General features: G+C 40.9%; 1 protein-coding gene and 1 long non-coding RNA gene across 3 annotated transcripts in view; one reads left to right on the forward strand and one right to left on the reverse strand.

Moving 5' to 3' along the window:
- Window positions 1–22,255, forward strand: part of LOC121929628 — a 27,583-nt gene extending 5,328 nt beyond the window's left edge. Inside the window, exon 2 of the long non-coding RNA XR_006103704.1 lies at window positions 21,716–22,255. This is a non-coding gene — a long non-coding RNA (uncharacterized LOC121929628). The remainder of the gene's footprint in view (window positions 1–21,715) is intronic.
- AZIN1 (antizyme inhibitor 1) overlaps window positions 1–27,029 on the reverse strand; it is a 54,371-nt gene that overhangs the window by 7,095 nt on the left and 20,247 nt on the right. For both annotated transcript variants that reach the window (XM_042465387.1, XM_042465386.1), the window contains exons 3-8: window positions 25,648–25,851; window positions 25,238–25,411; window positions 24,126–24,298; window positions 21,759–21,893; window positions 20,329–20,410; window positions 18,892–18,966 (exon numbers count right to left, since the gene is read on the reverse strand). In XM_042465387.1, the coding sequence (XP_042321321.1) occupies window positions 18,892–18,966; window positions 20,329–20,410; window positions 21,759–21,893; window positions 24,126–24,298; window positions 25,238–25,411; window positions 25,648–25,749 (741 nt within the window). In that variant the 5' untranslated portion in view covers window positions 25,750–25,851. The remainder of the gene's footprint in view (window positions 1–18,891; window positions 18,967–20,328; window positions 20,411–21,758; window positions 21,894–24,125; window positions 24,299–25,237; window positions 25,412–25,647; window positions 25,852–27,029) is intronic.

Genomic DNA, 27,029 nt, shown 5'->3' on the forward strand with positions numbered 1-27,029 from the left:
GCTTAGGCTATTATATGTATAATGGACAGTCTAATCCCTTCCTCCCTGCTTCTGTCTAATCCTCTCTTTCTCTTCAGACCACCCCATTATGCATCAGCCAGCCACCCCTTTTTTTTCTGTCTCAAAAAAGGAGCATGCTTGATTCAGTAGCCAATTTCTGGGTTTTGTTTTGTTTTTTCTCCTCTCTTCCCTCTTTTCCTTCCGCTCGCAAAAAGTTTTCACCAGCCCTCCCTTCCTTCCATATCGCCCCTTCTCCGCTTCCTTTCTTTTTTTGTTCCCCCTCCCTCTCCCAAAAAAAACAAATTGTTAACGTTCTTCGTCTTCTTCGTTTTTAAAAAAAGTTTTACATTACCAAAACTAACACAACCTCGATTATTTTTATTGTTTTATTCGATATTATGATTATTATTTGCCACGAGAGTTGTTGTCTTGTACCTTGAGACGAAGAGAAGAATTGGTAGCAAAGGCATCAGCTTTCGTGGGGGGTGAAACAGGCAGCCAGTTGGAGTAGCTTCTGGCTGCTTTGAAGCATAAGATTAGAGGCATCGGCCAAAGCAGCTGTAAGCAGCTCCGAAGCGGTGCTCCAGTGTTGAGAGGACAAGATCAAAAAAGAGCCAGGAGAACTGACTCCTGGCAGCGCTGGGTGAGAGCCCCGACAGGTACAGCCCACAGCCGTGGGAGTGGGCCATGCAGCCAAGCGCAGGGTTCCACCCCTTATGGCCACAGAGCACTGGGGGGCATTCTTTCATTTCTTTCATGTCTCTTTCAGCCTGTCTGTGGTCTGGTCCTGCCCTTAGATTTAAGTCGTGGCTTTGCTTCATCACGGCTTTCATCGGATGGGGGAGTGGAAATGCAGGCCTGGGAAAGAGACTTTATAAACACGTTGTTGTGTGTGAAATACAATAGAAGAGCAAAGCTTCTGGGTATGGGGTGATGAAGTGAAAGGTGGTCAGTTTTTAAAATAAAAAAACAATGGTTGCTGGTGACACATACAGGGCCGTACTCACGCAGGTTGTTTGGTTTCCGCTTTTGCCGTAAGCATCCCCGGCTCCCATGCTGTGCAAGAGATGTCGGTCGTTATAGGCACTGTCGTAGTGCTGCGTATGTGGGTGGGCCCCCCGCCACTCGCGTGGCTCCCCTGGCCATAGGTCGACTTTGCGCAGCCCCCTATCTGAACTGTGCTTGGGGCTGACTACTGGTGTTGTTCTCTGTGGTTGTTAGATGTTCCCGGCCCCCCCTTGTCTCTGTGTTCCCCGGGCCTGTATGCTGGCCTGCCTGTGCTGCCGTTTGTGCGTCCCGTCTCCCGTGGTCCCCACCCCCCCCCGGCCCCCACCCCTCGGGATCCGCGCATCCCTACCCTCCCCCCGGTTACCCGCCCTTTGTTTTCGGGCGCCCCACCACGACCCCTCCCCTCGGGGGCCTCCTTGTTTCCTCCTTCGATTCCGGGTTCCCGCCTGTTTTTTTTTTCTTCTTTTTTTTTTTTTTTTCGGGTTCCCGCCCCCCACCACCCTTTTTGGGTGCTTTTTTTTTTTGTTTTTTTTTCTTCGTTTTTTTTTTTTCGGTTTTCCTTCCTTTTTTTTTTTTTCGGCTTTGTCTTTTTTTTTTTTTTTTTTTTTCTTTTTTTTTTTTTTTTTTTTTTGCCCTTTTTTTTTTGTTTTTTTTTTCTTTTTTTTCTCCCCGGCCATCGCGGCTTTTTCTCCCCCGTCAGCGCTCTGGCACTTCGGCTATCCGCGGCTTTTCGGGTTCCGCCAGGCGGCCCAAGCGTTACGCATTCCTCTTCATGTCGTCCCCCCGCGGCACCCCTGTCTTCCGATTCTGCTGTTTCTCCTCCTTCGTCGTTATTTTGTCCCGCCATTGGCTGTTCTGAGGTCCACGCTGGCCCGCCCCCGCCTACTGCCATGTATCTGCCACCCTGTTTTTGTCTCGTTCCCCTTGCTCCCCCCCCCTTTCTGTCCCCTGTTATCCTCTGTGGTTACTCTCCTCATGTGGCACCGAGACTGGCTTGGGCTGGTTTGGCCCAATGCCAAGGCATGAAAAAAAGCCAAGCATGGTTGGACAGGAGGATGAGCACAAGTTGGGGATACCCTCTACAATGGTGAGTAACGGGATAGGTCTGTGGGGGATGAAATTTTTCCCAAGGAGATGTATGGGGGATGGGGGGAGAAAGTTAGCAGATCATGTGCCCCATCTTAAATGTTGCCTGCCGTGTGCCCGCCCCCATCTTAAATTTACATCTCTCTTTTTTGAGGGTCCTCCCTGGAGTTAAGTAAGTCATTTGAGGTTGGGAGGGGCTGGTCTGTAGTAAAGATCTGCCATAAAAACCCTGCAAGAGGCAAGATTATGCCAGAATAGGCTTTAGTTCACAATTGATTGAGACATTCGAAATGGTTCAACTTGGAGCTTTGTTGCGGTATGTGGACCACTTCATGGGGTTCATGGTCATTTATTTACGTTCTTTAGGGGTAAGAAAGAGTTAGGTCCTGGGACAAATAATCTTGTTTGCCATTTTTTTTTTTTGAAAAACTGGTACCCATTAGCCGTGTAAGAAATATGCTTGTTTACAATATTCCATGGTTTGGCATCTATATGTATCTGGCAGATGGCCCAATTGTAACCAAAGGGAATTGGCGGTAAACTCTTGTATTTGATGGTGTAATTTTTAGGATGAAACTGGAGCATGTATATGTGTAGTGGTCAGTGAGTCGGTGATATATGTGGTTGTGTAGATGTCTATTGTGTAATTATACAGGGCTATCCAGAAATGAACCGGCTGTTGCGAACCAGGCTGAATTGAGGTAGGGTGGAGGTGGTTGAACTTTTCTGGAATGTCATAGTGAGTCCTCGGCATCCGAGTCCTTTTTATTACAAAAGTGGAATACAAGCATGGCAAGAGACTGGAAAAATAGCTTGGAATGGGGAAGATGAATGGAGAGCTCAGCCATATTAACATTGGTTATGTAACCCTCTGTTGTTTATATTCAACAGATTATCCTTTTCCCCCCCAAAGATGCCATCAAATAAATGAAAGATCTGGCATCGTAAGACTATTCCTAATACTTTTTCCTCTTGAACTCAGCTGGATTTACTTCTGAGTAGACAGTTTATAGAACTTTGCACAGTTAATACTGGCTTGAAAAACTCTCACCTACCACTGTGCTTCTTCCTTTCAGCAGCTTATTGGGGTTTTTTTTAAGGGTTTAGAAATGTTTGGTAATTTAAACTATGACTGCATGTCAGGGGAGGCACTACCTAGCAAAAGATATTGATCGAGCTGCTGTCCAAACTCGGGTTTAGAAGTCTTCTATACCACTGCTGGCCACGCTTTGGTTCTAAAATTCGTGTACCATTTTGGGTTGTCTGCCTGCTGCATACAACAAAGTTGTGTTTTCATTCATTCGTATTTTTCTTTCTTTTCAACAGCAGACATGGAATTATATTGAATTTAATTGAGAAGGGAGGATCACCTGTCCTATCCCACTGTTTTTAAACAAATGAGCAATGTGTGATCCACATAAGTAAAAAGGACCTATATCAGGTCTAGATCTCCGAGCTTAAAAAAGCTAGTATAGTATGTATAAAGTTTAATGCATATTTCTCAGGCTATGACGCTGGAAAGGTCATGATTTTCTGATGTGGACAGGGAATGGTAACACATTTCTGCCTGTGGGAAAACTGTTTTCTTTCTGTCGCTGCTGAAACTCTGTGGACAAGGCATGGATGCCCCCAGAAGTACGATGTACTAAGACCACCACTTTGAGCTAGCACTGGTTTAATGACTGCATGCACTTTTTGAGTTTGAATTAGACTGGTAAAATGTGCCCCTAGTGGGAATATTTCTTGGCAGTAATTTTAATAATATGTCAAGCATGAAATAGGAATGAAATAGGAAATTGAAATAAAGATTTCCCCTATATTGATCAAACATTGATCAAATGGTATGGCAGTCAGGGCACTATGCAAGAACTAGATAAAATCCTAACGTGTAAAGATGTACAGCGGAACACGAAAGTTTAGAATTGTCCAAGCCATTGTAAAAATCCCGTTAACTACGGATAGCGAGGAGCTGCTAGTGAAAACAGAATAGGAAGAAAAAATCCTTTTGAAGTGTGGGGGCTGGAGAAAGAGTGCTTATGATACCATGGACAGCTCAAAAAAGACAGACAAATGGGTCCTAGAAAGATCAAGCCTGAAAACCTCCCTGGAAGCCAGATAACTAAATACTGGTCATACACTTTGGCCACATAATGAAATGTATGGCCATTAAAAAGACAATGATGCGAGGGAAGGCTAAGGCAAGTAGAAAAGAGAGGAAGACACATGCCAGATGGATAGACTCAATCAAGGAGACAGGTAGAGAATAAGAGGATTAGGATGTTCTCATTCACATTTTCACACCGTTAGTCGAGATCAACTTGAAAGCAACGGAAAACAACGCGAAGTCATGCAAAGTTGTGCAGGCTTTAACACACAAGATTTAATTAATGTGCGTTTTGTTATCCCCAATCAGGCCTCAGTCCACTCATCTACACTGAGTGGCAGCAGTCTCCAGAATTTCAGAAAGTGGCCTTTCCCATATATATTGGAGAGGGCAATTGAATCTGGAACCCTTTGGGCTTCAAAGCATTTCTTCTGCCACTGTGCAAGAGCCGCTTCTCTCAGCATTTGTACTTGATGATACCAAAGTATCGATTTTTAAGACAAAAGGGATACCAAAGAATGTTAAATGGATTCTCACTGGAGGAATGGCAAATAGGGTGCAGTATAATGAAAAAATGAAAAGTCGCACATTAAAAACAAAGAAATCCCCAATGTTATAAATGTGAAAGTGATGGGCCTCGAAGTGGCACAACTGTTGTGTTACAATCTGGAATTAAAATGGTTTAACAGGCTTGTTTGAACTTCAGTGGCACGAGATTTCAAGCACTAGAAGAAGTTAAAATCGAAGTTTAAAAAAATTCCCAAAACAGCCCTTAGTTGTTTTATAAACTTTACCGCCCTTTTTCCTATATAATCCCCAATTAAGTTGCAAACCACGGCCTACAAAGTCAACACAGGTAATTAGGAGTGTATGTAGAGAGATCTTTGGCACCTTTGAGAACTAACTTAAAGAAAGAATTTTGGCAAGCATTAGCTTTTGTAGACTCACAGTAGGAGGAAACTTCCTGACAGTAAGAAGCTGTTTGACAGTGGAACACACTCCCTCGGAGTGTAATGGAGTCTCCTTCTTCCCTGGAGGTCTTTAAACAGAGGCTAGATGGCGCATCTGTCGGTTGCTTGGATTCTGATTTCCTTCATGGCACCTGAGAACACACAACCTTTTCAGTGGCTGTCCCGCAGGCTCTGGAACTCCCTTAGACTGGCACCCGCCCTACTGTTCTTTTTTGCAGACAAGCGAAGACTTTTCGACTGAGAAGGCATTTGGATGATAACGATAGAAAGGCCTATCTTAACAACAATAACACTGGGTGAAGCTTGAAGTTGCCTGTGCTGGTGTGCATGTTTTTAATTTATAGTTTATTCGGTTGTAATCCTATTTCAGATTATTTACTTTTTAAAATGTTTGTATTTTGGGGTGGATGTTTAGCTAATGTTTTTTAAATTGTGTAAGCCACATTGAGTCCCAATCTAGGAAAAGGTGGTACAAAAACAAATATACAAGTATTATTGTTGCAAAGCACATCAAGGCTTAAATAACTCAAGCCATTACTTTTTCTCTTTCTCAGAATGGGCCATTAAAGTCCTTTAATATAAAGGGAAAACAGTATGCGCTTCTGCAATTATGCATAGAGAGGCTGGTTCAAGTTAAAACTCAGAGGGCTAAGTTTTGGAAAGGCAAACGACGTTAGTCAGAGAACAAAAGGCCAGGGGTAAGGCACAAGAAGCGGGATGAACCATATGCTGCTTGGACAGGAGCAGCACTCCAGGAGCAGCACTCGGGCTTTCCCTCCCCTCCCCCGGCAGCGTGGCATGGGCGGAGAGGAGTCCTCTGGCGCGGGTCCCCAGCGCCAAAGTGACTCCTCTCCGCTGCGTTACAATCCAGGGTGAAAGGCGCGTGTGCGTGCTTCCATCCGGACCTTTACCACCAGGAATGGCGGCGGTAGAGGAGGAGGAGGAGCACCTGGAGCCATCTTTCGGGCCTCCTCTCTGCCGCCACCGCTGGCCAGCAACCTCTGTGCAAGGGCCGGGTGGCGGGCCTGGAGGCCAAGAAACTGCCAGCACCTCTGTGCAAAGGGCCAAGTGGGCGGACTGGAGGCCAAGAGGCCTCCAGCCCGCATCCGCCTGCCGGTTGCACAGAGGTGCGGTGCAGCGGTGGCGGGCAGAGAGGAGGCCGAAGAGGCCTCTGGCGTTTCATCCTCGTAGCTGCCGCCCACCGCCACAGAAGGGCCGGCTTCTCTTGCCTCCAAAAAACAACCACCAGGCGGCTTCCCACCCTGCTAACGGCGCGAGGCGGTGGTGGGTGGCAGCAGCAGGGTGCGTCACCGAGGAGGAAAAGGTAAGTAAGGAGGGAGGGCATGTAGTGTAGGTGAAGGAAAGAGGTTGGGGACGGAGAGAGGGGAAGGGAGGGACGTTGTCCCCATGGCGGCATGCAATGCACGGCGGCGCCACCATTTAGGGACAACTTCCTGGATTTGTTGCCCATGGCGCGTATGCTGAAATCCGCGTGCATGGCAACATACCGCGTATAAGGAGGGCCGACCTGTATACCGCTATATCAGTGCACACTTAACGGCGCTCCCCACCGCAAACTCCCTAACGTGGGTTGTACAAAGTGTAATGCTCATTGGCCACATAACTCTGTGTACTCACTGTTTAGTGATCTCGGTTTAGTGATCTCGGAAGGAATGACAGCCGGTTCTCGAGCTTGGAGCCCTTTTTGCTGGTAATTGAACTCTTCAACCTCAATGATGTTGTGAGTGAGTGGCTGCGAGTACAGGCAGTTTAACCACTGTCACCACCAGCGTCGAGGCACAAGGTTCTTACCCGTTTGCGTTGTCCAGCAGCTTTGGACGTTCAGTTCCCAGAAAATACCAACCAGCATGGGGGACTTCATGAGAAGGATTTTGGAAGTTGGTGCAAAAACATCTGAAGAACTAAAGGGATGAGAACCCTTCAACAGAGACGTTGCTCCAGAAGACCTGCAGCTGTTAATTGCTATGAAAGGTGTTTTTTAGCTGAGGATGTGGTTAATACTTATATGCAAGAAAACCATGTGCAATGTGTATTTGGTTTGTTGGCTTAACTGTTTTCTTTGCAACATAAAAATAGTTTTGTAACCTCATTGTAGAATAGTTCGTGTATACATCACAGGGGCAACAATAATGTACAATCCATTTCAATTCAAGTTGCAAGAAGATGTTGGAAAAAATAGTCAGGGTGAAATTGCAATGGAAACTTTTTGCTAACATGAGATGGCAAGTGGATGACCAGCAGAGGTGTGGATAGCTTTAAAAGGGAAGTGAGTAAATGTCTGGACACGAAGGTCATCAGTTAGTATTACTTAGTTTGTGTATTTTACCTCACAGTCTGGTGTTAGCCCTTGCTGGGAGCATGAGTGGGTGGGTGGTGTAAACACTCCTGTCATGCTGGAGGATGTTTCCCATAGAGCAAATGGTTTAACCAACGGTGGGAATAGAAGGCCTGAACCAGACTGGTATTGGATGGGCCTTGCTCTGGTCTAAGCAGGGCTCTTCCGTGTTCTTTGTATGTTGTACGTTTGACAAACAGTGCCTCTGTAGGGATTTTGCAGATGGGAACTCTTTCCATCTAGGAGATGCCAGGGAGCACGAAAGCTATGGGCACATCTGTCCTAAGGTGTTCCCCGACATCTACTTCCATTTTGAACTTTATGGGCAAGCTTTAACAGTACTGGAGAAAGCCAACACAGAGACAGTGGTACAAACATTAGGGCAGTTGCTGATGCAGGCAAGTTGTTATGTCAGGACAGTCATTGTTCCAGCTATATCCCAGAACTGCCTAAGCGGCAATAATGTGTGGTCTTGCACACTGCAGGTCCAATGAATTTATGGATAACAGCTGAAACAGGGAGTACGTGTACTAACAATAAAGAGGGAGTATAACTGAAGTACCAAAAGGTGGGAGAGAAATAAAGATTCCAAAGAGAATAAAAAAAAAAGCCCAAACAAAGCCCTCCAAACCCCATCCACTGCAGTGTGTGCGCATTAAAAGCCTCAAATGTAGGTTGACTGCTAGGTTTTTGTAAAAAAATGGAATAGTGGAGAAAAATATCTTGCTGTGAAAACCATACAAGTGGAGTTATCTGGAGGAGGCCTGTGCTTGTGACTAGTACCCAGAATAGGAGGAACTCCTGCAACATTTTTGTGTGGGTGGGTCTACAACTTGGAATCCTAATATAAAAAATGGAGTTGCAGACAATTGACATATGGTAGAAAAAAAAAAAAAAAAAGAATCTGCCCCCGTCTACATATCAACATTTAAAAACATCAACAATCCAGGAAAAGAATGTAGTGCCGTGTACAATGAGGACCAAATGCAATTTGCTTGAAATTTCCGCCACTTGAACGTGTAAAGTTGTCTTCTGAGGCGTCAGCATCAATTTCTACTAGTTTGACTGAAAATAAAGCTTAATGTCTGGGGCTATATGTCAGGGAAGGAGATTTATAACACGTTACAAAGTGTAATCTGGGGCCGCTTACAGACGGGCAGTATAGTATGACAACAGAGTGCGTACTGGGGGTAGGAAAGGGGTGGCAGAGCGCCCCTAACCCTAATACGCACTCTGGCACATACAAATGATGGCGGCACCTATATAGACGGGGGCCGCACTTGTTGACGTATCGGACCGATAGTGTCCGCACGTCATGCACCTTGCGCGCGCCTCGTTCCGCAAACCCAGGAAGAAGCGCCATTTTGGGCGCTTATGTTGTTTGCTGCAAGGCAAGAGACACGGGAACTTGCGGCGTTTTTGGGCTGCTGTGGTTCTGGAAGCAGCAACCAGCAGAGGCGAAAGAACCGCACCTTGTTTGGGCGGTCTGTAACGCGCCTAAGGATTTCAATCCCACAATAAATAACACGGTTAAATGTGGGTACTATGTGGTTTGCAGCATTAAATTCATAACTGCACTATAGGAGGAGTGTCCAGATGAAGGAGAGGGGGGCGATCCAGTTTTTTCAATGGTAGACCATATAGTTTTGGGATAGATAGAGTATCTGTAAGTGTTCAGTCTTGACAACTTGTTTTAAAAGAACGAGGTAGTGGAACCAAAGTGATGAAATTTGCCTTGTTCTGAAATGTCGTATTTTCTAGAGCAGGCCCCCCGCAGATCTGGAACAGCACGTTCCAGAAGAGCTCCGTCTTCAATGAGTTCTTTGGAAACATTTAAAAAGGAGATGGAAAACCGTACGTCGTTTTGGCACAAGCGTTTCCCCCCCCGGAAAGAGGGGGTTGAGTGTCTTTAATGACCAATATGCTGCGAGTAATGATATTCTGGTCTTACCCCTGGATTGTTGGATGCTGTTGGATTTGTTGTGTATTTAATGATGGTTTGTATAGATGTACCATTTTGGGTTTTTAATAGTGTATTGTATTGCATTGTATGGTATTGATTTTGATAGTATCGTGTAACCAGCTTTCGAGTCCTTTGGAGAGGGCGGGGAAACACATAAGTAAATTGATTGTTGTTGTTGTTGTTAACGTGGACAATCAAGAGCAAAGCATCATACTGTTATAAGACTGGAAACATATAAGATTAAATCTAGTGTTAATAGGTGGGATTGTCATTAATGTAAAGTCCCATTCAGTGGGTGTGCTCCAGATCGTAAATCAAATAATGCTTCAAGTTGAGACTACAACAGGAGTTAAAGACCAGAAAGTCTGAGTCGTGTTTGGTAAGAATAACTTCCTAGATTATCCTATAAACAACGGGTAGTAGTGCACTTTTCCCAAACAGTGATATGCTATGGGCAAGGCACATTGGGTGTGGTGCTCTGGGACTAAGAAGGCAAGATTGCTAGTCCCCAGTTCTCCTCAGTGGCAATAATACCACTTGTTTGTTTTCTTCAAGATGCTGTGGGAGGTAAATATTGGGTGCATGTATGAGTATGTACTTGCCGATGCTGAAGTCATATTGGAACTGAGACTGTTTAAATGCTAGTGAATTACAAGCTCATTAATACAAGAGACTCGTCCCAATGAAAATACTTGGCAACAGCTCCCTCTCCTTTTAGACCTGCTAACTGGTTCCTTCGTTAATCGGTCTGGAACAGCAAGTGAATTATGGTGCATGGCTTATTATTTTTCACAATACTAATTCCTCCATTAAGCATGACCATAGAATTTCTATGATCCATAAAGCTCAAGAATCAACAGTCTCCAAAAGGCATCTAGTTATATATACAATAAGAACAAAAGTTTTCCACTAGTTTAAGTCTGCTATATAGAAAGTCATTCAGTTTTATATGATTTGAATTATTCAAAACTTGATATTACAATATTGTAAACAGAAGATAGGTTTTTAGCATAGTAAATGTCAAATACATACCAAGTTCTATTCAAGTTTTTTTATGGCAAACTGGTCACAAATACAATACAGACTGTACCATTGTACAACAGAGTTGGTAAAACTCACAACAGTTCTAAAACCGTGATAGCAGACTCCTGGGGCTTGATGAGGCTTGATATGATAGTAGCACTCCTCGCATTTCTTGGCCTGATAGAACCCTGGCAGAGTACTGAGAATTCAAGATGCATAGAAATTGGGATTTTTTTTTTTCTTTGAATTGGGAAACTGAAATGAAGTTTGAGTTTTTCATCATTGTGCTTGTTAATATGCTCACAGCTGTATTTTATGCTCAGGGGTTACTGGATTCAGCAATAGACACCTTTCACACAAGTGAAAAGCTATTGCAAATGATAGTAAACGCTGGTATTTTTAATGGTGACTCAGGGTGAAGGGAAAATGCTCCCAAAGCCATTCTTCTAGGCAACAATGCATTTTTGCTGCCAGCTGAACTGGAAGAAGAGGTACTTCGTGTGGATCAGCACTAGTAATAAATGCATTTAATGCTTGGCAGCCATTTCACAACATGAAATTAATAAGGAATATTAAACTGCCATTTTCAAATTAATTTCTGCATTGTAAAAATAGTCGTCCAAAGCTGACAAGGTTAGCAAAATAAATTAAATTGCGTTTATCGAGGAGTGAAAGGGTCTAACAGAGTAACAATCAGTGTTCTCGCCCTTGTTAAATCATATGCTGAAAGGCACTTTGAGTGTAGTGTCAAGTGAACTTGTTCCCAACTGTATATTCCGAACGAGCAAGGCGTCAGATAGCTCGCACTAAGTTAAAGGCTGAATGCCATCAACAAGTTACGCTCTGCTAGAAAGTTAGGGACGTGCAGACACAATGCGTATACAGTCTTTATGGGGAAGCCATGGTCCGCTTTCAATTCCAACAGTGTCTGAGTACGCTTAAGCAGTATGTAAAATTAGCCCTTACTGTTCAAGTAGCCAAAAGATGCAGAGCAGTAGTTTAATGCTTTCTGCTTAAGGTACTATAAGGTGGTTACTTACTATTAGATGGACTGTCTATGAGTTCACAAATTGAGTATTTTGATATAGTAGAATAATTAAATACAGATGCTTAAAGAAATCCACACAATGCACTTCAGAGTTTTGAATACAGTGCTCATGATCTAATGGCTTGTGCCAACATAATTGTCAAAATCTATGAATAAATTACATCACACAGCTGTCTGCACTTAAATTCTCATGGTGCTGCTTTAGACATACTTTTCCCTAGGTGTTAGGCAGGAATTGGGGGGCAGGACAGCAAATTCTACACAATTTTTATTGAAAATCATACAAGGGTTGGTAAGCGCCAAGGGTGAAATACAACAAAGACTATGATGCAATTTTATCATTTATTAAGACTAACAGTTTCAAAGCAACAAATTTACACATTCTAAATACACGTAAACATAGCTAGATGAAGTCACACTTGGTGTCCCACTGACATTTCATATATCGGGGGGAAAAGACAACTTGTAACAAGACTTTGCTAACAGAAATCACTTAGTGATAAAAACGGTACTTGTATGTAAACTAGTTTAAAACAGAGAACCAAGTGATGGGTGTTCCATATGCTAAACCTAAGTCATCCATTTTGGTTGCATATTTTATTTAAAATGCTGAAGGGATGTGAAAATATTTGACATGTTTAAATCTGTATAGTAATTAGGTTAAATACCCTTACTCCCCAGAGAAATGTAGTTGTAAGCTGGTTTTGTTGCCTGGTCACAAATGATGTTCAAGTTTTAATATATTCATTCAAGTATTGTTCCATTTTTCTTTCCAACTGGAAATGTTGTGACCAGACAAGACTACAGATGTGCAACTGCAAGGCTAAATGAATCACTATGCCTGTGTTAAGAAGCTGCATAGAAAATCGCTGTCTCAGAGCTCAGCTGAATGCATGAAGGCACAAAGAAGAATTCTTCATCATGGTCTCAGAGGTGAATCCAGCACTTGCATCTCACACCGGGAAAACACACAGATAGATGCTCAGTAAAAGTGGAAGAAATCAGAAGAAATGTAATTATCCCAGTAATTTTGGCTTGTCAAAACACTGCAGTTATTTATACTTCTGTTTCTACTTTTTAACTATTCGTGAGTTTCTACTAACAAACCAATATGCCAATTAGGAAAATTAGGCTGCCTGATTTTAATTCTGTGTCTAATCTTTGTGCTTTCAATATAAGAGGAAAAACTAGAGTAAAAGATTTATGTATTCAAGAATTTGAGGGAAACGGAATTTTGATTATTGAACTTATTTAAAAATTCATCACTCTACAAAGACTGTGATAAAAATGAACCCACTGATACAAGTCAATCCATTTCTTTCACACTTGCCCTTTTCACTTACTATCAGACCACGCCTCACAAACAGCAACTCTCTTAAAGCCAACAGCCAAACAATTATGCTATGCTTTCAATAGGTAGTCATGGGTATGAATGGGTGTGTGATTAAAAAGACATGGTAAAAAGCTACTCAAAAGTCGTGTTGAGAAGTCAGCCAATTATGCAAAATAATACCTAAACATACAGCTTCTAAAGACGATGTGTTTAAACATGTGCATCTGTGAAATAAGTCAAGATGGGAAATATTTACATGTTCAGGAGTGAACGAGTGAGAATTCAGACGAATGGCAAATTGTACGTAGTTTACCCAATATCAAAATCTATGCATTCTAACTACTGAAATAACGTATGTATAGATATGGTACAACACACATACAAACAATTGTATATCTTTGTCTAGATCCATGGTGGCGAACCTGTGGCACGTGTTGTCCCTCTGTAAGCAGTTGAAGCCATTTTGGAGAGCACCCAGACATATGGGAGGTGTGGGGGGAAGAGGAACAGGTGCATGTCTGCTCCTCTTCTTCCCCCTCCCCCGCCCTGCCAGGCTTCAGCTGTCTCTCCAGAGACAGCTAAAGGCGGGGGGGGGGGGGGGGAGGAGAGAGAGGGAAAGAGGGCACAGACCCACCCCCGAAAGGCAAAAGTCCCCCCCCCCCAAGAAGTCCTGCCCCCCTTGGAAGTTCAGCCCTGGCACAGGTAATACCTGGTTGCTGGAACCTTTGAGTTTGGGCACTTGGTCCCTAAAAGGTTGCCATCATGGTCATACCTTACTAGATGTAAGTTACATATTATTCAAAGCAAAAATGCAAGATCTCATCACAATCTAGGCTAATTGTGGAAAATAAATAATAAAATACAACTTACCATTGCCAATTGACATTTGTAGTAAACAGGTGGCCTTTGGAGTCATATAAAAGCAGATTCGTTCACCCACAAAGTACCAGAACCCATATTGTCAAAGAGTAGCCAGTCTCCAACATTAAGCTCGGGAGAAGACAGCTTTCACAATTTGATCAAGCTCATCACAGGATGGACCCAAAAGGCTGCTTGCAAATAAAGGCTCATCTTCCTTGTATTCTACACAAAAACAATTGTTACACTTAAATTTCAGTGTGTATTTTTTTCATTCATCACAGACAAGCATTATAACTTAAGTGGCAACTCTTGGACCACTTGAAAGAGCCCAAACACTATAAAAGTAATACAAATAAATTGTTAGAGGATTTGTCCTACAGCATATAAGGGCGGTCTCACCTTGTGAACCTCTGGAACAGTAGTCAAATTGTCAGACAATTGCTTGCAAAAGAACCATAACACCATCATTCACATAGTACATGAAAGACTTGGTCATCACTTCGGCTTGTTCTGCATTTTAAAAAAAATACATTTTAATAGCAGTTTCACAGTAAATTTCAATGTATAGTTTCTCTTTGAAAGTTTAAGAAAGTTTTATTAGGAAATCATGGACTTAAAGAAAAACATTGTAAAGGAACTATAGGAGACACAACTTGAACCAAATATATGAAGAATCATTTAAACCTGATCCTTGGCAATCCTTTAAATAAAGTAAAATATCCTGTCAGTCTGACATGCATGTCAGCATGCTATTCTTAGCAAATCTGCTCAATTACTTTTAAATTAATAATCGTACACAAGAGAGGGAACATGTGGCTTCCAGATGTTGGTACTGCAACTACCTAAAAAACCACTAGTGCTGAATGACAGGGACTATATATCTGGACAATCTCTCTCTCTGTCTCCTGTCCTACAGGCAAGATACTGTAATCTAAATCAGCCTGTTTGTATGGGAATAGAGGTACAACCTAATGCAGAAAATATTCCAAAAGAGGGCAACTAAATATATACTATATACATCAACTGATCGGTGGCATCCCTAGGTTTGGTATCATCTGGTCGGTCACTCACGGGGAGACAATTTATGGGGCTGGAGAAGCCCCATGTGCCCCCAGCCACGGGGAGCCCCGTAAACCAGACCTGCAGCTGCGGGGGCCAGCCAGAGGTCACCCCCTTTTCTGGGGTGTCACCTAACACAGTCCGCACCTCCCAAGTGACGCTACTGCAACTGATCTTGGTAGTAGCGCTGCCAATAACAGCCTCTCAGCTTCCTAACCAAAACAAACTCTCTTCCCACCCGCCACAGGTGAATTAGCTTTGCAAAAATTATCTCTATAGTTTGCCTTTACCCTTCTTAAAATCTTACTTGTTTTAGTATTTTAATGCAAACTGCTTGTGAGGGTCACCTCGACAGGGCTAGTATTTAAATGCTAAACTTAAACATTTTTTTGAGCCACATAAAATAGGAAACAAACTATTTAATGAGAGGACTTAATTTCAGGAAGGATCTTCAGCAAAAATTGGATCTGAAACTGTGCTGACAAACAGCAGATGGTTTTTTGCTTACTTTTGAAAGAGGCTCAGCAGATGAACAGCTTTCTTGGCAATGATGTTAACTGCAAGAGTAATGCAGATGAAACATAATAGCATCCAGCCCTGCGATCACATTTACACACAGATTCTTCAGGAAAGTAGGTATCAAGCAAGGGCTGACAACAGGATAACCTAGAAGATAAAAGGAGACATTTAAATATTTCCTGAAGAGTATGGCACCTATAATTTATAAATTTCTCTTCAAATTTAAGTTTGTTCTTAGATTAATTCTTGGCGGCTAAAAAATAAGAAAAGACAACCCACCACCTTTATGGAAAATAAGAATATCAAGAGATGATTAGACAAAATGGCTGATATTGTCTTCAGTTTGAAATGCAGTATACCTTATAAATATCAGCTGATAGGGAGCAATAAGCAAGAGAGTGTGATTTGTGTCTTTTTCCGCTGGCAGCTTCCAGTAAATCACTGGTTGCCACTGTGGGACGAGAATGTTATGCTAGATAAGGCATTTAGTGTGATGCAGCATGTTCCTAGCAATAATATAAGCTTCCCTACCAGTTTCATCTCCCTGTTTACTGTGGCTTACGTTACTCTGTCCACCATCTTTTCTTAAATTTAATGAGAATATAAAATTAAAATAATTAAAATTAAATTCTTCTTCAAGAAGAAGAGCCCTCCCTCTAGCCAACTGTCATCTCATCAGGCCTGGGAGGGAGTGAAAAAGACAGGCCTAGCTGTGAATTACTGTGACTATATCACTCTGTTTTATATCTTATTTTATTCTATTCTCTCTCTCTCTGTGTGTGTGGGTGTGGTGTGTGTGTGTGTATACACATATGTGCGTGTAACCCTCCCAGATTCCTTGTGATTGGGCAGGCCATAAATATATTATTATTATTATGATTATATTACAGTGGTACCTCGGGATACGAAATACCCAGGTTACGAAATTTTCGGGATACGAAAAAATCCCATAGAGGGAATTATTGTTTCGGGTTACGAATGTTTTTTCGGGTTACGAAAAAACTTTTGGTGCTTTTTTCGGCTTTTTCGCACGGAATCATGCGGCTTTTCCCCAACTTTTGGTGCTTTTGTCGGCTTTTTTTTTTTTTTTTTCTTTTTTTGCACGGAATCGCGGCTTTCCCCAACTTTTGGTGCTTTTGTTTTTTTTTTCGGCTTTTTCGCACGGAATCGCGGCTTTTCCCCATTAGCCTATGGCAATTCGGCTTACGAAGGCTTTTCGGGTTACAACGGTGCACGGAACGAATTAATTTCGTAACCCGAGGCACCACTGTATTATTATTTATATTATTATTATTATATTATTTATTATTAATATAGGCATCGGCTTTCATATTAAGCCATTCCCCAAACCTCCAAACCAGTTAACTCACTATTAAAAATAGTCTTATTTTAATATCCTCCTAGGCTGCATCCACACTGCAGAAATAATCCAGTTTCACACCATTTTTATACTGCCATGGCTCAATGCTATGGAATGGTGGGAAGTGTAGTTTGTGAAACAGTCTTCCCTGTGAGAGAGCTCTGCTGTCACAACAAAACACAATTCCCAGAATTCAATAGCATAGAGCCATGGCAGTTAAAGTGCTTTGAGAGGGATTTGGGAGGTCTGAATCTTCTGCTGATGAGGGTAAACAGTGGCAAAAATGGGAGGCAGAGGTGGCATTGATAAGTCTGCTTGTAGGGGGATCAAAATTGAGAAAACAATTAAGTAAGGCATTAGATCAGTGGTACTTCTGGTCAGGAAGGACAGGGGGCAAATAGGAAGGACAAAATGATAATGCTTGTGGAACAGTAGCACGTGCAGTGGCCATTTCAGACGAGGGAATTCGGGGGAGGGGAGACAAATTGCCCATCTGTTGTGCACCCTAATTTAAAAACGGGTTTCTACAAAGCATACTTAACAGATTTTTTATTTCTCATTTGGAGTGAACGAGAGGAATCACAGAATTGTAGACTGGGACTCCACTGGCCATTCCTAAGGAAGACAAGGGGTGCGGAAAATGTGAGCACATCAGCCAAGGCATGTTCATGCAACATTAAAGCACGCTTAGCATTATCTCGGAGCTTGTCCAATGCATAAGTACTCTTCATACTTTTAGTTATATCAGGTGCTTTTCTAGTTTTCAAACTGGGAACATAGAGAACCTAAATTAAGTCTTTTCCTTTTACGAATTTATTAAGATATTTATATCTTGTCCTTTACCTAAAGATCTTAGGGCAGCATACAATGAAATTAACTTGACCACTTAAAACACTGTAAACAATAAAATGATTTTAAAACTGCTAAAAGAATTAAAACAATTTAACAAGCTGGGATAAGGCACACGGAAACTACTTAAAATAGTTTAAGAGTGATTTGAAAGATTTGTATAAAACCATCAGCTCTAAAAGGGTCTAGTAAACAACCATGTCTTTACTTGGCACGGGAATGACAGCAATGTTCTCCAACTGGGCCTCTAAATGGAGGGTGTCACAGTAGAGGTCCCTCATCTACACCTCCACAATGTATGCCTGATGGGGCACAGAGGAAGGTTTACTTCTGCAGATTTCAGATCTCAGGCAGGTGTATATAGGAAGAGGCACACTTCAGGTATCAAGGTCCAACTGCTTTAGAACTTTAAGCTTGAATTCAGACCAGAAGTGCATATCTTATAAAACCGTGTTACATGGGGCCTGTTACAAGACTGGCCCAGAATAGCTAAAGCTGCTTCGGGTCTCTTTGGAGGTATGCTGTTTAAATGATGCATGCATCCTAAGAATCCGGAAGCTGCACCAAAGCTGCACTCCAGTGCTTAGGAATGGAGTGTGGCTTTGGCGCGACCTCTGGACCCATGTATCATTTAAATAGCATACCTCCAAAGAGACCCGAAGCAGCTTTATTCTGGCAGTCTGTAACAGGCCATGGTTTCTGTATGATGTTCCAACACAAGTCCTAGGTATTGTAGCAAGTGTTAGCATTGTTTTATGTTAAAAATATTATATATTAAAATACAATACACTGGATTCCAACATACTGCAGTAATAGTTCATATACCAAAGACATAAGGTCAGTTCTAGACATAATTTACTTAAAAGTAGGGGAAATAAAATCAGTGGGATTTACATTAGTCACTTAATGGAATGCACTGATAGTTTTTTGTGGGTTTTTCGGGCTAGGTGGCCAATACATCTATGTGGCCTGTATATTTCAGTACATCTATCTGCTCTAAGCATGATAAGGCCTAAGTCCAGCATTATGATTTATCCTGGCCCTGCACTCTTTACCATTATATTCCACATAGGTCTCCTGGCTCTGCAACCATATTCTTTATATCAAAATACAATATCATGACCATAAGACATACCTGAACTGAATTAACACAATCCAATTCTCAACTTATATCAGTACGTAGCATCTACACAGTACAATTTGCTTGCTGTAAAAAGTAATCTCATAGTATACATTCACTCTAAATGCAAGTCTCAGCTAACTGAAAGCGACTCACTGAAAAAATGAGGTTGGTTCTAAGTTAGCTATCAGAATTCTGTAAGAAAATAAAAGAAAACACAAGCTTCCATACCTTTTCCAGATCAAATTCATAATCTGTAAAGCCACTACCAATATTCAACATGTTCATGGTAAATCCAAATTCTTCCTAAAATAAAATGCAAAGAGTTTGCTATTTATAACTGATGCTCTTTTCATTTAGTAATGTAGGTTTCCAAAATACTGAATTCTTCTACAAGATGGATATTTCATTTCAATGTTGTTACATTTCAAGCAGTTATATACAGTAGGCCCTCCACTTTTGCAGAGGTTAGGGGCACAAGACCCCTGCGAATAAGTGGAAAAACCACGAATAACACCCCCCTGCTAGTCAGTTAAAGGGACAGGTGGGCAGTCCTCTTCTTCACCTGCACTCCTGTCCCTTTAAATGGCTCCCTGCCCCTTTCCCAGGTGAACAGCTGCCTTTCCCCAGGCAGCTATCCATCCTGGAAAGGGGAGGAGGATCAATCCACCCACAGATCTTTCCAGGATAGACAGCTGCCTAGGGAAAGGCAGTTATCCGTCTGGGAAAAGGGCAGGGTTGGTGCATGAACCCTTCCTACCTGTTCCCTCCCTCCTGGGCTTTGTCCCAAGGGGAAAAGCCCGGGAGGGAGGAGGACAAGTGCGCATGCAGGCGGCCTTGACCTTGCGAATAATCAAAACTTTGAGTATCAAAGCTGCGAATGTCAAGGGGTGTCTGTAGTAAGACACAAGGACTTTACATTCGGTCAGACATAAATGATTAAGTACCTTCAACTGTATGATAAAATGAAGTTAAGCAAATATTACAGCTCAGGTCAAACAAACCACAAATGGAGCTGCACTCACAGAATGGGTCTTTCTTATCCCTTCTGCTACAACTCTTTGAATCTCCTAAAAGCAAAAAAGCTTCTTCTAAGGATCAGTGAACATTCCACAATGGCACAGGATGTGACTAAGGGGCTACAGCAGCAAGTAGAATCTGTATAAATTGTCCCTCTTGTACAAACAGCTTCTAATCATGCTATCCATTAGATCAAGGGTGGGGAACCTATGGCTCCCCAGGAACTACCATTCCCATCATTCCTCACCACCAGCCAAGCTGAAGAAAGTTTTAGCCAGGCTCATGAGGGCTTGATTGTAGCGCCTCTCCTGATAGTGATACTAAATGTAAGGGGAAGAACTACAACCAAGCCAATGGTAGTTCATTAGAACCTTGAGAGCCATTGGTTCTCTGCCCCTGACCTAATGGATAGAAGCCACTGTAATCAAAAAAACACCCGTATTAGAACACAAATGTTATTTATTTAGTTCTTATGCACAATGCCCCTTCTTTATGCAGGGATGTTGATTAAATAATGCCGTGATATAGTAAAGAACCATGAATTTAACATTACAAATTAAAAGGATTTTATTATATTTGGAAATCAGGTTTCTGGTATAATTTGAGCATATGTAATGTGTGCGTATATAGATGCAACACTTCACTTACAGCCATATCAAATACACAGCGAGCATCAGAAATAGCATTTTTGTACACTTGAGTTTCCTTGCAAGAGTTTGAAACATGAAATCTAAAAAAGAAAAAGACAAAAGAAATGGATTCATATTACTACCCGGATCATTATTATAGTTAAATAAGAAACATGGAGGCAATTTTAAGAGGTTCTTTTTTAAAATACTGTATCATTATTTCCTAACATAAGTGTTGCCATTTACATTATGCATGTCAGTTTACAGCAATGCCACAAGAAGACGTTTGTTTCTTTTTATACTCTCAATTCTGTATTTATGACCAAAAGCTATAATGCTAATTACAAGCTTTAGTAAAGGAGGAAGAGTGTTTGGTAAATAGCTGAAAATCAAACCAGATATCACCTCTTGAGGCAATATGATCCTGAAATTCTATCCTAGAGACAGGAATCAAATGTCCCACAATCAAAGATGATTCTCCTCCACAATTTCTTTAAGCTGTCACAGAATCAGAGGCACCATCAACTGGTCATGCTTCCATTGACTCCCTAGGGACTAAGTACTTCCTGAACAGGCATAACATTTTAGCTATATTCTATTATCACAGTATTCGTGATCATTTTTGTTTCTTAACAACAGCTGTTACACTTAAACATCAGCTGAAAAATAGTATGTAACAATAACTCAGTTTCCCAGTTCTCTCATGATGACCAAGTCTAAACCAAATGGATGAATTCAGGCAGATGACTATTGCCCACCAAACCAAATAAGCTGATTGTGAAAATAAACGAAGTTATTCAGAAATAACTCCCATTCAAATACTGGGTTTTCTTGTAAATATATAAATTTAGGATTGAGTAGGTGCTTATACACAAGACAAGTAACAAGCTGTGAGAAGGGGAGCAAAAAAGATGCAATGTTAGTAATGAAGGATTTGGCTTAAATATTCTGTTTACCATCTTCGCTGCTCATAGTTTTTTTTCCCCCCCAACCATATGCCAGATTATGCTTGAGGCACAGAAACACAGTTATTTGAATGCAATTACATTTCAGAATCAAAACTTTCTGGAACCTAGATGATGTAATCATCAAATATTAAAGTTATTGTAGGAAAAGGCTCCAACATAAAAGGGCCATTTTATCATTTTATCAATTAAAAAAACAGAGGGAGGCGTCCCACATTATACAATGGATATCTAAGACAAATATTTACAAAGAATGTAAATCAATATCCCTTAAAAATTCAGTCTCCTATTTCGGCTACCAATACTGCTTTTGGACTTACAAGGTAATATATTAAATAGTTTTTACTAATATGTACTGTATGAGGCACAAGTGAAAGTGTGGCTATAGAAATAATAAAATGCCAACTCTGCTCCTTCTTTATCTCAAATTAAAACAAGCAGTGCAACAAAGAGAAGGTGAAAGCTAAATGACCAGTCTACTCACTTGACGCCAACTATTTGGACATTCAGCTCCTTTGCACATTCCATTAGATGACGACAGTTCTTCAGGGTGGTGCCAAACTTCATGTTCATCTCTTCATCTCCATTAATGTCTTCTGTGGCAATATGAAGCAAGAGCCTAAGAGAAGGGGAAGATGATTGGGGCACAGTTGGTTTACACCAGCATCAGCACATGTGAAGCCTGAAGACTGTCAGAAGTATGTTGATTATGTTGCCATTACTCCAGTGCCATCGATGGACGAGCCAAGTGAACCTAATAAAAACAATCCTGTACAGAGAGAAAACTAGCAATTAGGGCCTAAAACATGGAGTCAAAAAGAAAGGGGGGTTGGAAATGCAGCAGCTAAAGACTCTGTTGTAGCAGAAAGTCTGTTGAATGCTGTAACAAAAATACATTACCTTACATGTAGTCATGGACATCCTAAGTTCCTCTGACACTCAACTTTCTGAATATGGCTAGTTTAGAGATATTGGTTTTTTTTTAAAAAAAAAACATGGCTGATTTGAAGTAGAAAGTATTCCCATATTTTTCTTTTCACATGATATTACTTCCTAAAATGTTCTTTTTTAACTTTATTTTTAATTAGCTTCAGTTCTTACTTGCCTTGTGAGAATTTGTTGAAGGGTAGCATTTCCTCTGAAGTATCAGTTAAACATTTCCCCAAAAATGGAGTGTTGAATAAGTCTTTGGTTCCCAGAAAAATGAATAAATTAGTTACCAATATTGATCTCAGAGGTTTGAATAACTGATTCCATCTATCTCAAAATGCTTGCATAACATTCTTTGGTACTAGATGCAGCCTATGCTAGTTGTCTTCTCTTGATGGCTATAACCTGTATATTGTTGTCATGAATAAACTGTATTATTGTGCAAGTTGTCCTCTCATTCATACAGCTAACAGGAACAATTGTAATATCTGTTTTTGATTGTCAGTGCTGAAATCAAAGGATATGGAAATTCGCACTGTTACTTACAGTCAACTGCCTACATTTCCAGCTGTGCATTGCAGCACCTCAAAAAGAGGTCATGCAGATATGTACTTTCTATTACACTTTTTAAGTATGCAGATAAGTGATCCTAAACCACTGGATGATTGTATACATCCATAGTGTGAGAGAAGACAGGAAACAAGTGAAGACCAGCAACCATAACGTTTTTACAAGTTTGCCTAATTAAAGCCATTCTTTCACACAGATACTTAAAGTAGGAATGGAGGTACCCAAACAATAAATTCTTCTCTATAGATCAAGAGTGTCTGCCACCATTGTACACTACTGAAATATTTAATTATTATCCTGCCTTTCTCTCAGTACAAGATTAAAGAAGGCTTAAATGAGACCCAGTGTGATGTAATGGTCTGAGCACTGGACTAGTACTCTGGAGACCAGGGTTCAATTCCCCGCTCAGCCATGGAAACCCAATGGAAGACCTTCAGTAAGTTACACACTGTCAGCCCCAGGAAACCACCGCCTTAGGGTTGCCATAACTCAAATGACTTGAAGGTACAAAACAATCCACTGTACTAGAAAGTCAATATGGTATAATTTGAGAGTGTTGGACTATGATTCTGGAAACCAGTGTTCGGATCCCAGTTTGTCCATGGAAACCGGTGACCTTGGGCAAGCCACATTCTCCCAGCTTCAGAGGAAGGCAAAGGCAAGACCCCTCTGAATAAATCTTACCAAGAAAACCCTATGATAGCCTTCATATTCTGCTGTTTTCTAAGGGGCACATACTTACCACTGACTGGCTTAAATGGTTTAATCCACCACCATACCTTTGTTCCTTCTTTCAATCTGAAGCTACCCACATGAATAAAACATGATGTACACTGTTGGTGCAACACCACACTTCTAGTATGCAACATACAGCAGCAGGTTCCAGATCTGTACTTGATTCCCACCCACCCCCATCAAACATTATGGACTAGTTTGATGATGAAGTAATTCTCACAAATTATTGTCTGAACAAGCATACAGTATACCTATTATGATACCTCAGTTCCAACTAAAGAACAAATTAAATGTTATATATATATATTCACATTAATATTATCTGTCCATATAACTTATATATATATTCACATTAATATTATCTGTCCATATAACTTAATAAAACAATTCTACTGAAGTTAGTAGAATTTTCAAAAGCAACAAATTAAAACTAACAGTTGGTATACATACACAACTATTATTGGAGTATAAAAAATGCACTCTCAAATTTTAAAATTTAAAGAGAAGCATATCGTAACACCCAAGGGATACTACTCTGCAAAAGGTATATCAGAAACTTACCCTTCCAAACTTACATTCCCATAGTGATAAGTAAAATGAACACAGTTATGCTTACTTTGCATTTGGATGATTCCTAGCAATTTTCTTTAATTCTAGTTCATTGTCGCATGTCAAAATGTTCACTCCAGTTTTAGCTGCATATTTTATCTGAGAAGCTTGCTTACAAGGATTTGTGAATATAATGTTTTCAGGAGAAATGCCCAATTCTTGAATTAATGCCATTTCAGTCTAAAACAGGAAAAGATTGAAAAATAATTTGTCACAAATACATATAAATTAAGTAAGGGTGTGTGGTTTTATTACATGCTCATTTTGAAAGTTCCACATAGCTTGTATTTTAACAATCTACCCCCGGATACGTCAAAAGGTATTTAAGTTTATCGCTGCACTTATGCCATTAGACAACAGCTCCAAGAGTCAATTGCAAATACCCTAAAAGATATGCAGAAGCTGTCCAACACAAGGACTATAAATCAGTTTGAAATTAGATGATCTGCATTTAGAAGGTTCTTTCTGTGATCCCTCTAGTTCAAGGATCAGTCAATAAGTGATGTGAAAAATGGTTGGCCTGATGCCCCTATGAGCTGCTGGCAGTCTGTGGATAATACAGGGCTAAATAGACAGGTCTGATCTGGCATAAGATGACTTGCTGGGTGTCAGCCACTGCAGACAGGAAAGTAAAAAAAAAACCAAAAACTGTCTATCTTGCACTAAAAACACAAGATTGGGGCACAGACTTGGTCCCACAGCTTAGGACAAGAACAAATGCAGGAAAGTTCCCTCTCCACTAGTTTTCATAAAGAATGCTCTGCTCAAACTGCTAATTACTCCATGACTGCAGATGTGAGAGGAAAGAACACTGCTTTCTACTTTCAGCATGAGTTGATTTATGACTGATTTAAGCTGGAGCAAGCTACTTCGGGGAACACTTGATTTGAATACCAGTATAAACTCTTCAAAAACAAGTATCCCTCTGCCAGGCAGGCACCAAGTAAGTGCCTCAAAGAGGAGGGTACTCCATAAACAGAATTACCAGAGAACTTTTTAAAATTTCAGTTGCCAGTCACCAAAGCTCAACAAGCAGAGCTACTTCAGCAGGATCTCTGAAACTGTTTTTGAGAACTGAACCCTCAGATAGAAAAGTGCACTAACAGAAACAATACTTACTTTACTCGAACATGCAAACCCAGTTCCTAGAGCTGCCAGTAACTCAAGAACACCTGGAGTGGAGTTGCATTTTACATTGTAAAAGGGCTTTATTGGTGCCATCACATTCTGCCAGTGGATGTGCTGTTTGATCAACTTTCCCAGATCACCAATAAAAAATCCATTTTTTCCAGTCTAGAGAAGAAGAAAAATACAATCTATACATAAGAGTTTTAAGAGTACAACCATTTGATGACTGGCTAACAGTGCTGTAAGGGACATTTCCTATTTTGTTAATTACTGTCCCAGACAGTTGGCTGCAGTATTTCCCAATTACACAATGAAACTCATGATCCAGTTATGAGAACATACTAGCAACTGAAATATCAAGAAAGTGAATCCTGAACATTGAGTACTGGGGGGAAACTTACAAGTGTATGTTCATAAATGCAGTTGTCGATGACGTCTGCAACATTCACTCCTTCATCCAGTAAGCCAATGGAGTAGTTTGCATCCTCAAGGAATCCTTTCATCTCAGCCGTATTCCGCAAAGCCGACAGTCATAAACCAAGAAACACAAGGAACAGGCCACAAAGCCAAAGCCTTAGAGCTGGGTCCTTAAATTATGCAACAAACTGTTTGACAGAAAATAAAACAAAAAATATCACTTGCAATGGACAGTACAGCAGACTATTTTCCTAAAAGATTCTCTCTCTCTCCATCCCTTCTTTTTCTCCATCAGAATGAGAATACCATTAGTATTGTTGCAAATCATAAAGCCTAGCTACATGGTTCAGTTTAAAATGTGTGCCACAGTATCTCTGAAATTATACCATTATGGACTATGGATGGACAACTCCTGCACTTAGCAAACTAGCAATGGGAGTGGGTTGGTGTGATTCTACCCATTCACATCAATAATGCACCAGCTTTCCCCATGCAGGAGAGTTGGGTTTAGTTTTTTAAGATACAGAATTATATACACACACACACACACACACACACACACATATATATAAGATTTAACTATAGTCTTAAGTGTTACAGTTGCTATTTTGCTCAACATATAGTTCAGCCCTTAAATCCAAATGGAAAAGTTTTACTATTATGTCGCAAGCATAAAACACTTCAACAATCCTGTAATAAGTTTAAACATTATTCAGTTCAAAGTGCAGTTTATACACACTTTTCCTTTAAAAACTCAAACTAACTAACTTTAGGTAGCTCTCTTCCCTTTCTATACTAAGCACATATGCACAACATTCAAAAGACATGCCTGGGAATAAAAATGTAAAGCTATGAGCAGACATGAGTTAAATGCTCATCTGGGAATTATGACAGCACTGTTCACTTCCTGAAAGTTGTGCTTTATAAGTGGTTTGATACATAGTGAAAGAGTTATATTTGGAATAAAATCTAATGCTGCTAAAATATTTGTAGTAGTGACCACAGTGGATGGCAGACTGCAAACAAAGAGAGACAGACTGACTGATATTTAAACTGAGGAGGGTACCTTGAAGGACTGTACTTTGACATGCATGCACATTTTTTTTATTGTGAAAGACCTCTTATGCTTTCTAGAGCTTGGATAGGCAATTGTGTGGGAAATGGGGGGATTATCACCTGTGCAGGCTACACAAGCACATCACAGCAACCCGGATGTCATATTGCATATGGTCAACACTTTAACTTTGTTTTCAGCCAAAAAAAACCCCTCAAAAACAAAGAGGACTAGGTGGGTTGTGGGCTCTGGAAATGGAAGTGAAACCAAACCTGTCTGAAGTGGTTTTTTGTTTTGGGGATATGTTTTGTG

Source organism: Sceloporus undulatus, chromosome 4, assembly GCF_019175285.1.
Source record: "Sceloporus undulatus isolate JIND9_A2432 ecotype Alabama chromosome 4, SceUnd_v1.1, whole genome shotgun sequence".
Lineage (NCBI taxonomy): Eukaryota > Metazoa > Chordata > Lepidosauria > Squamata > Phrynosomatidae > Sceloporus > Sceloporus undulatus.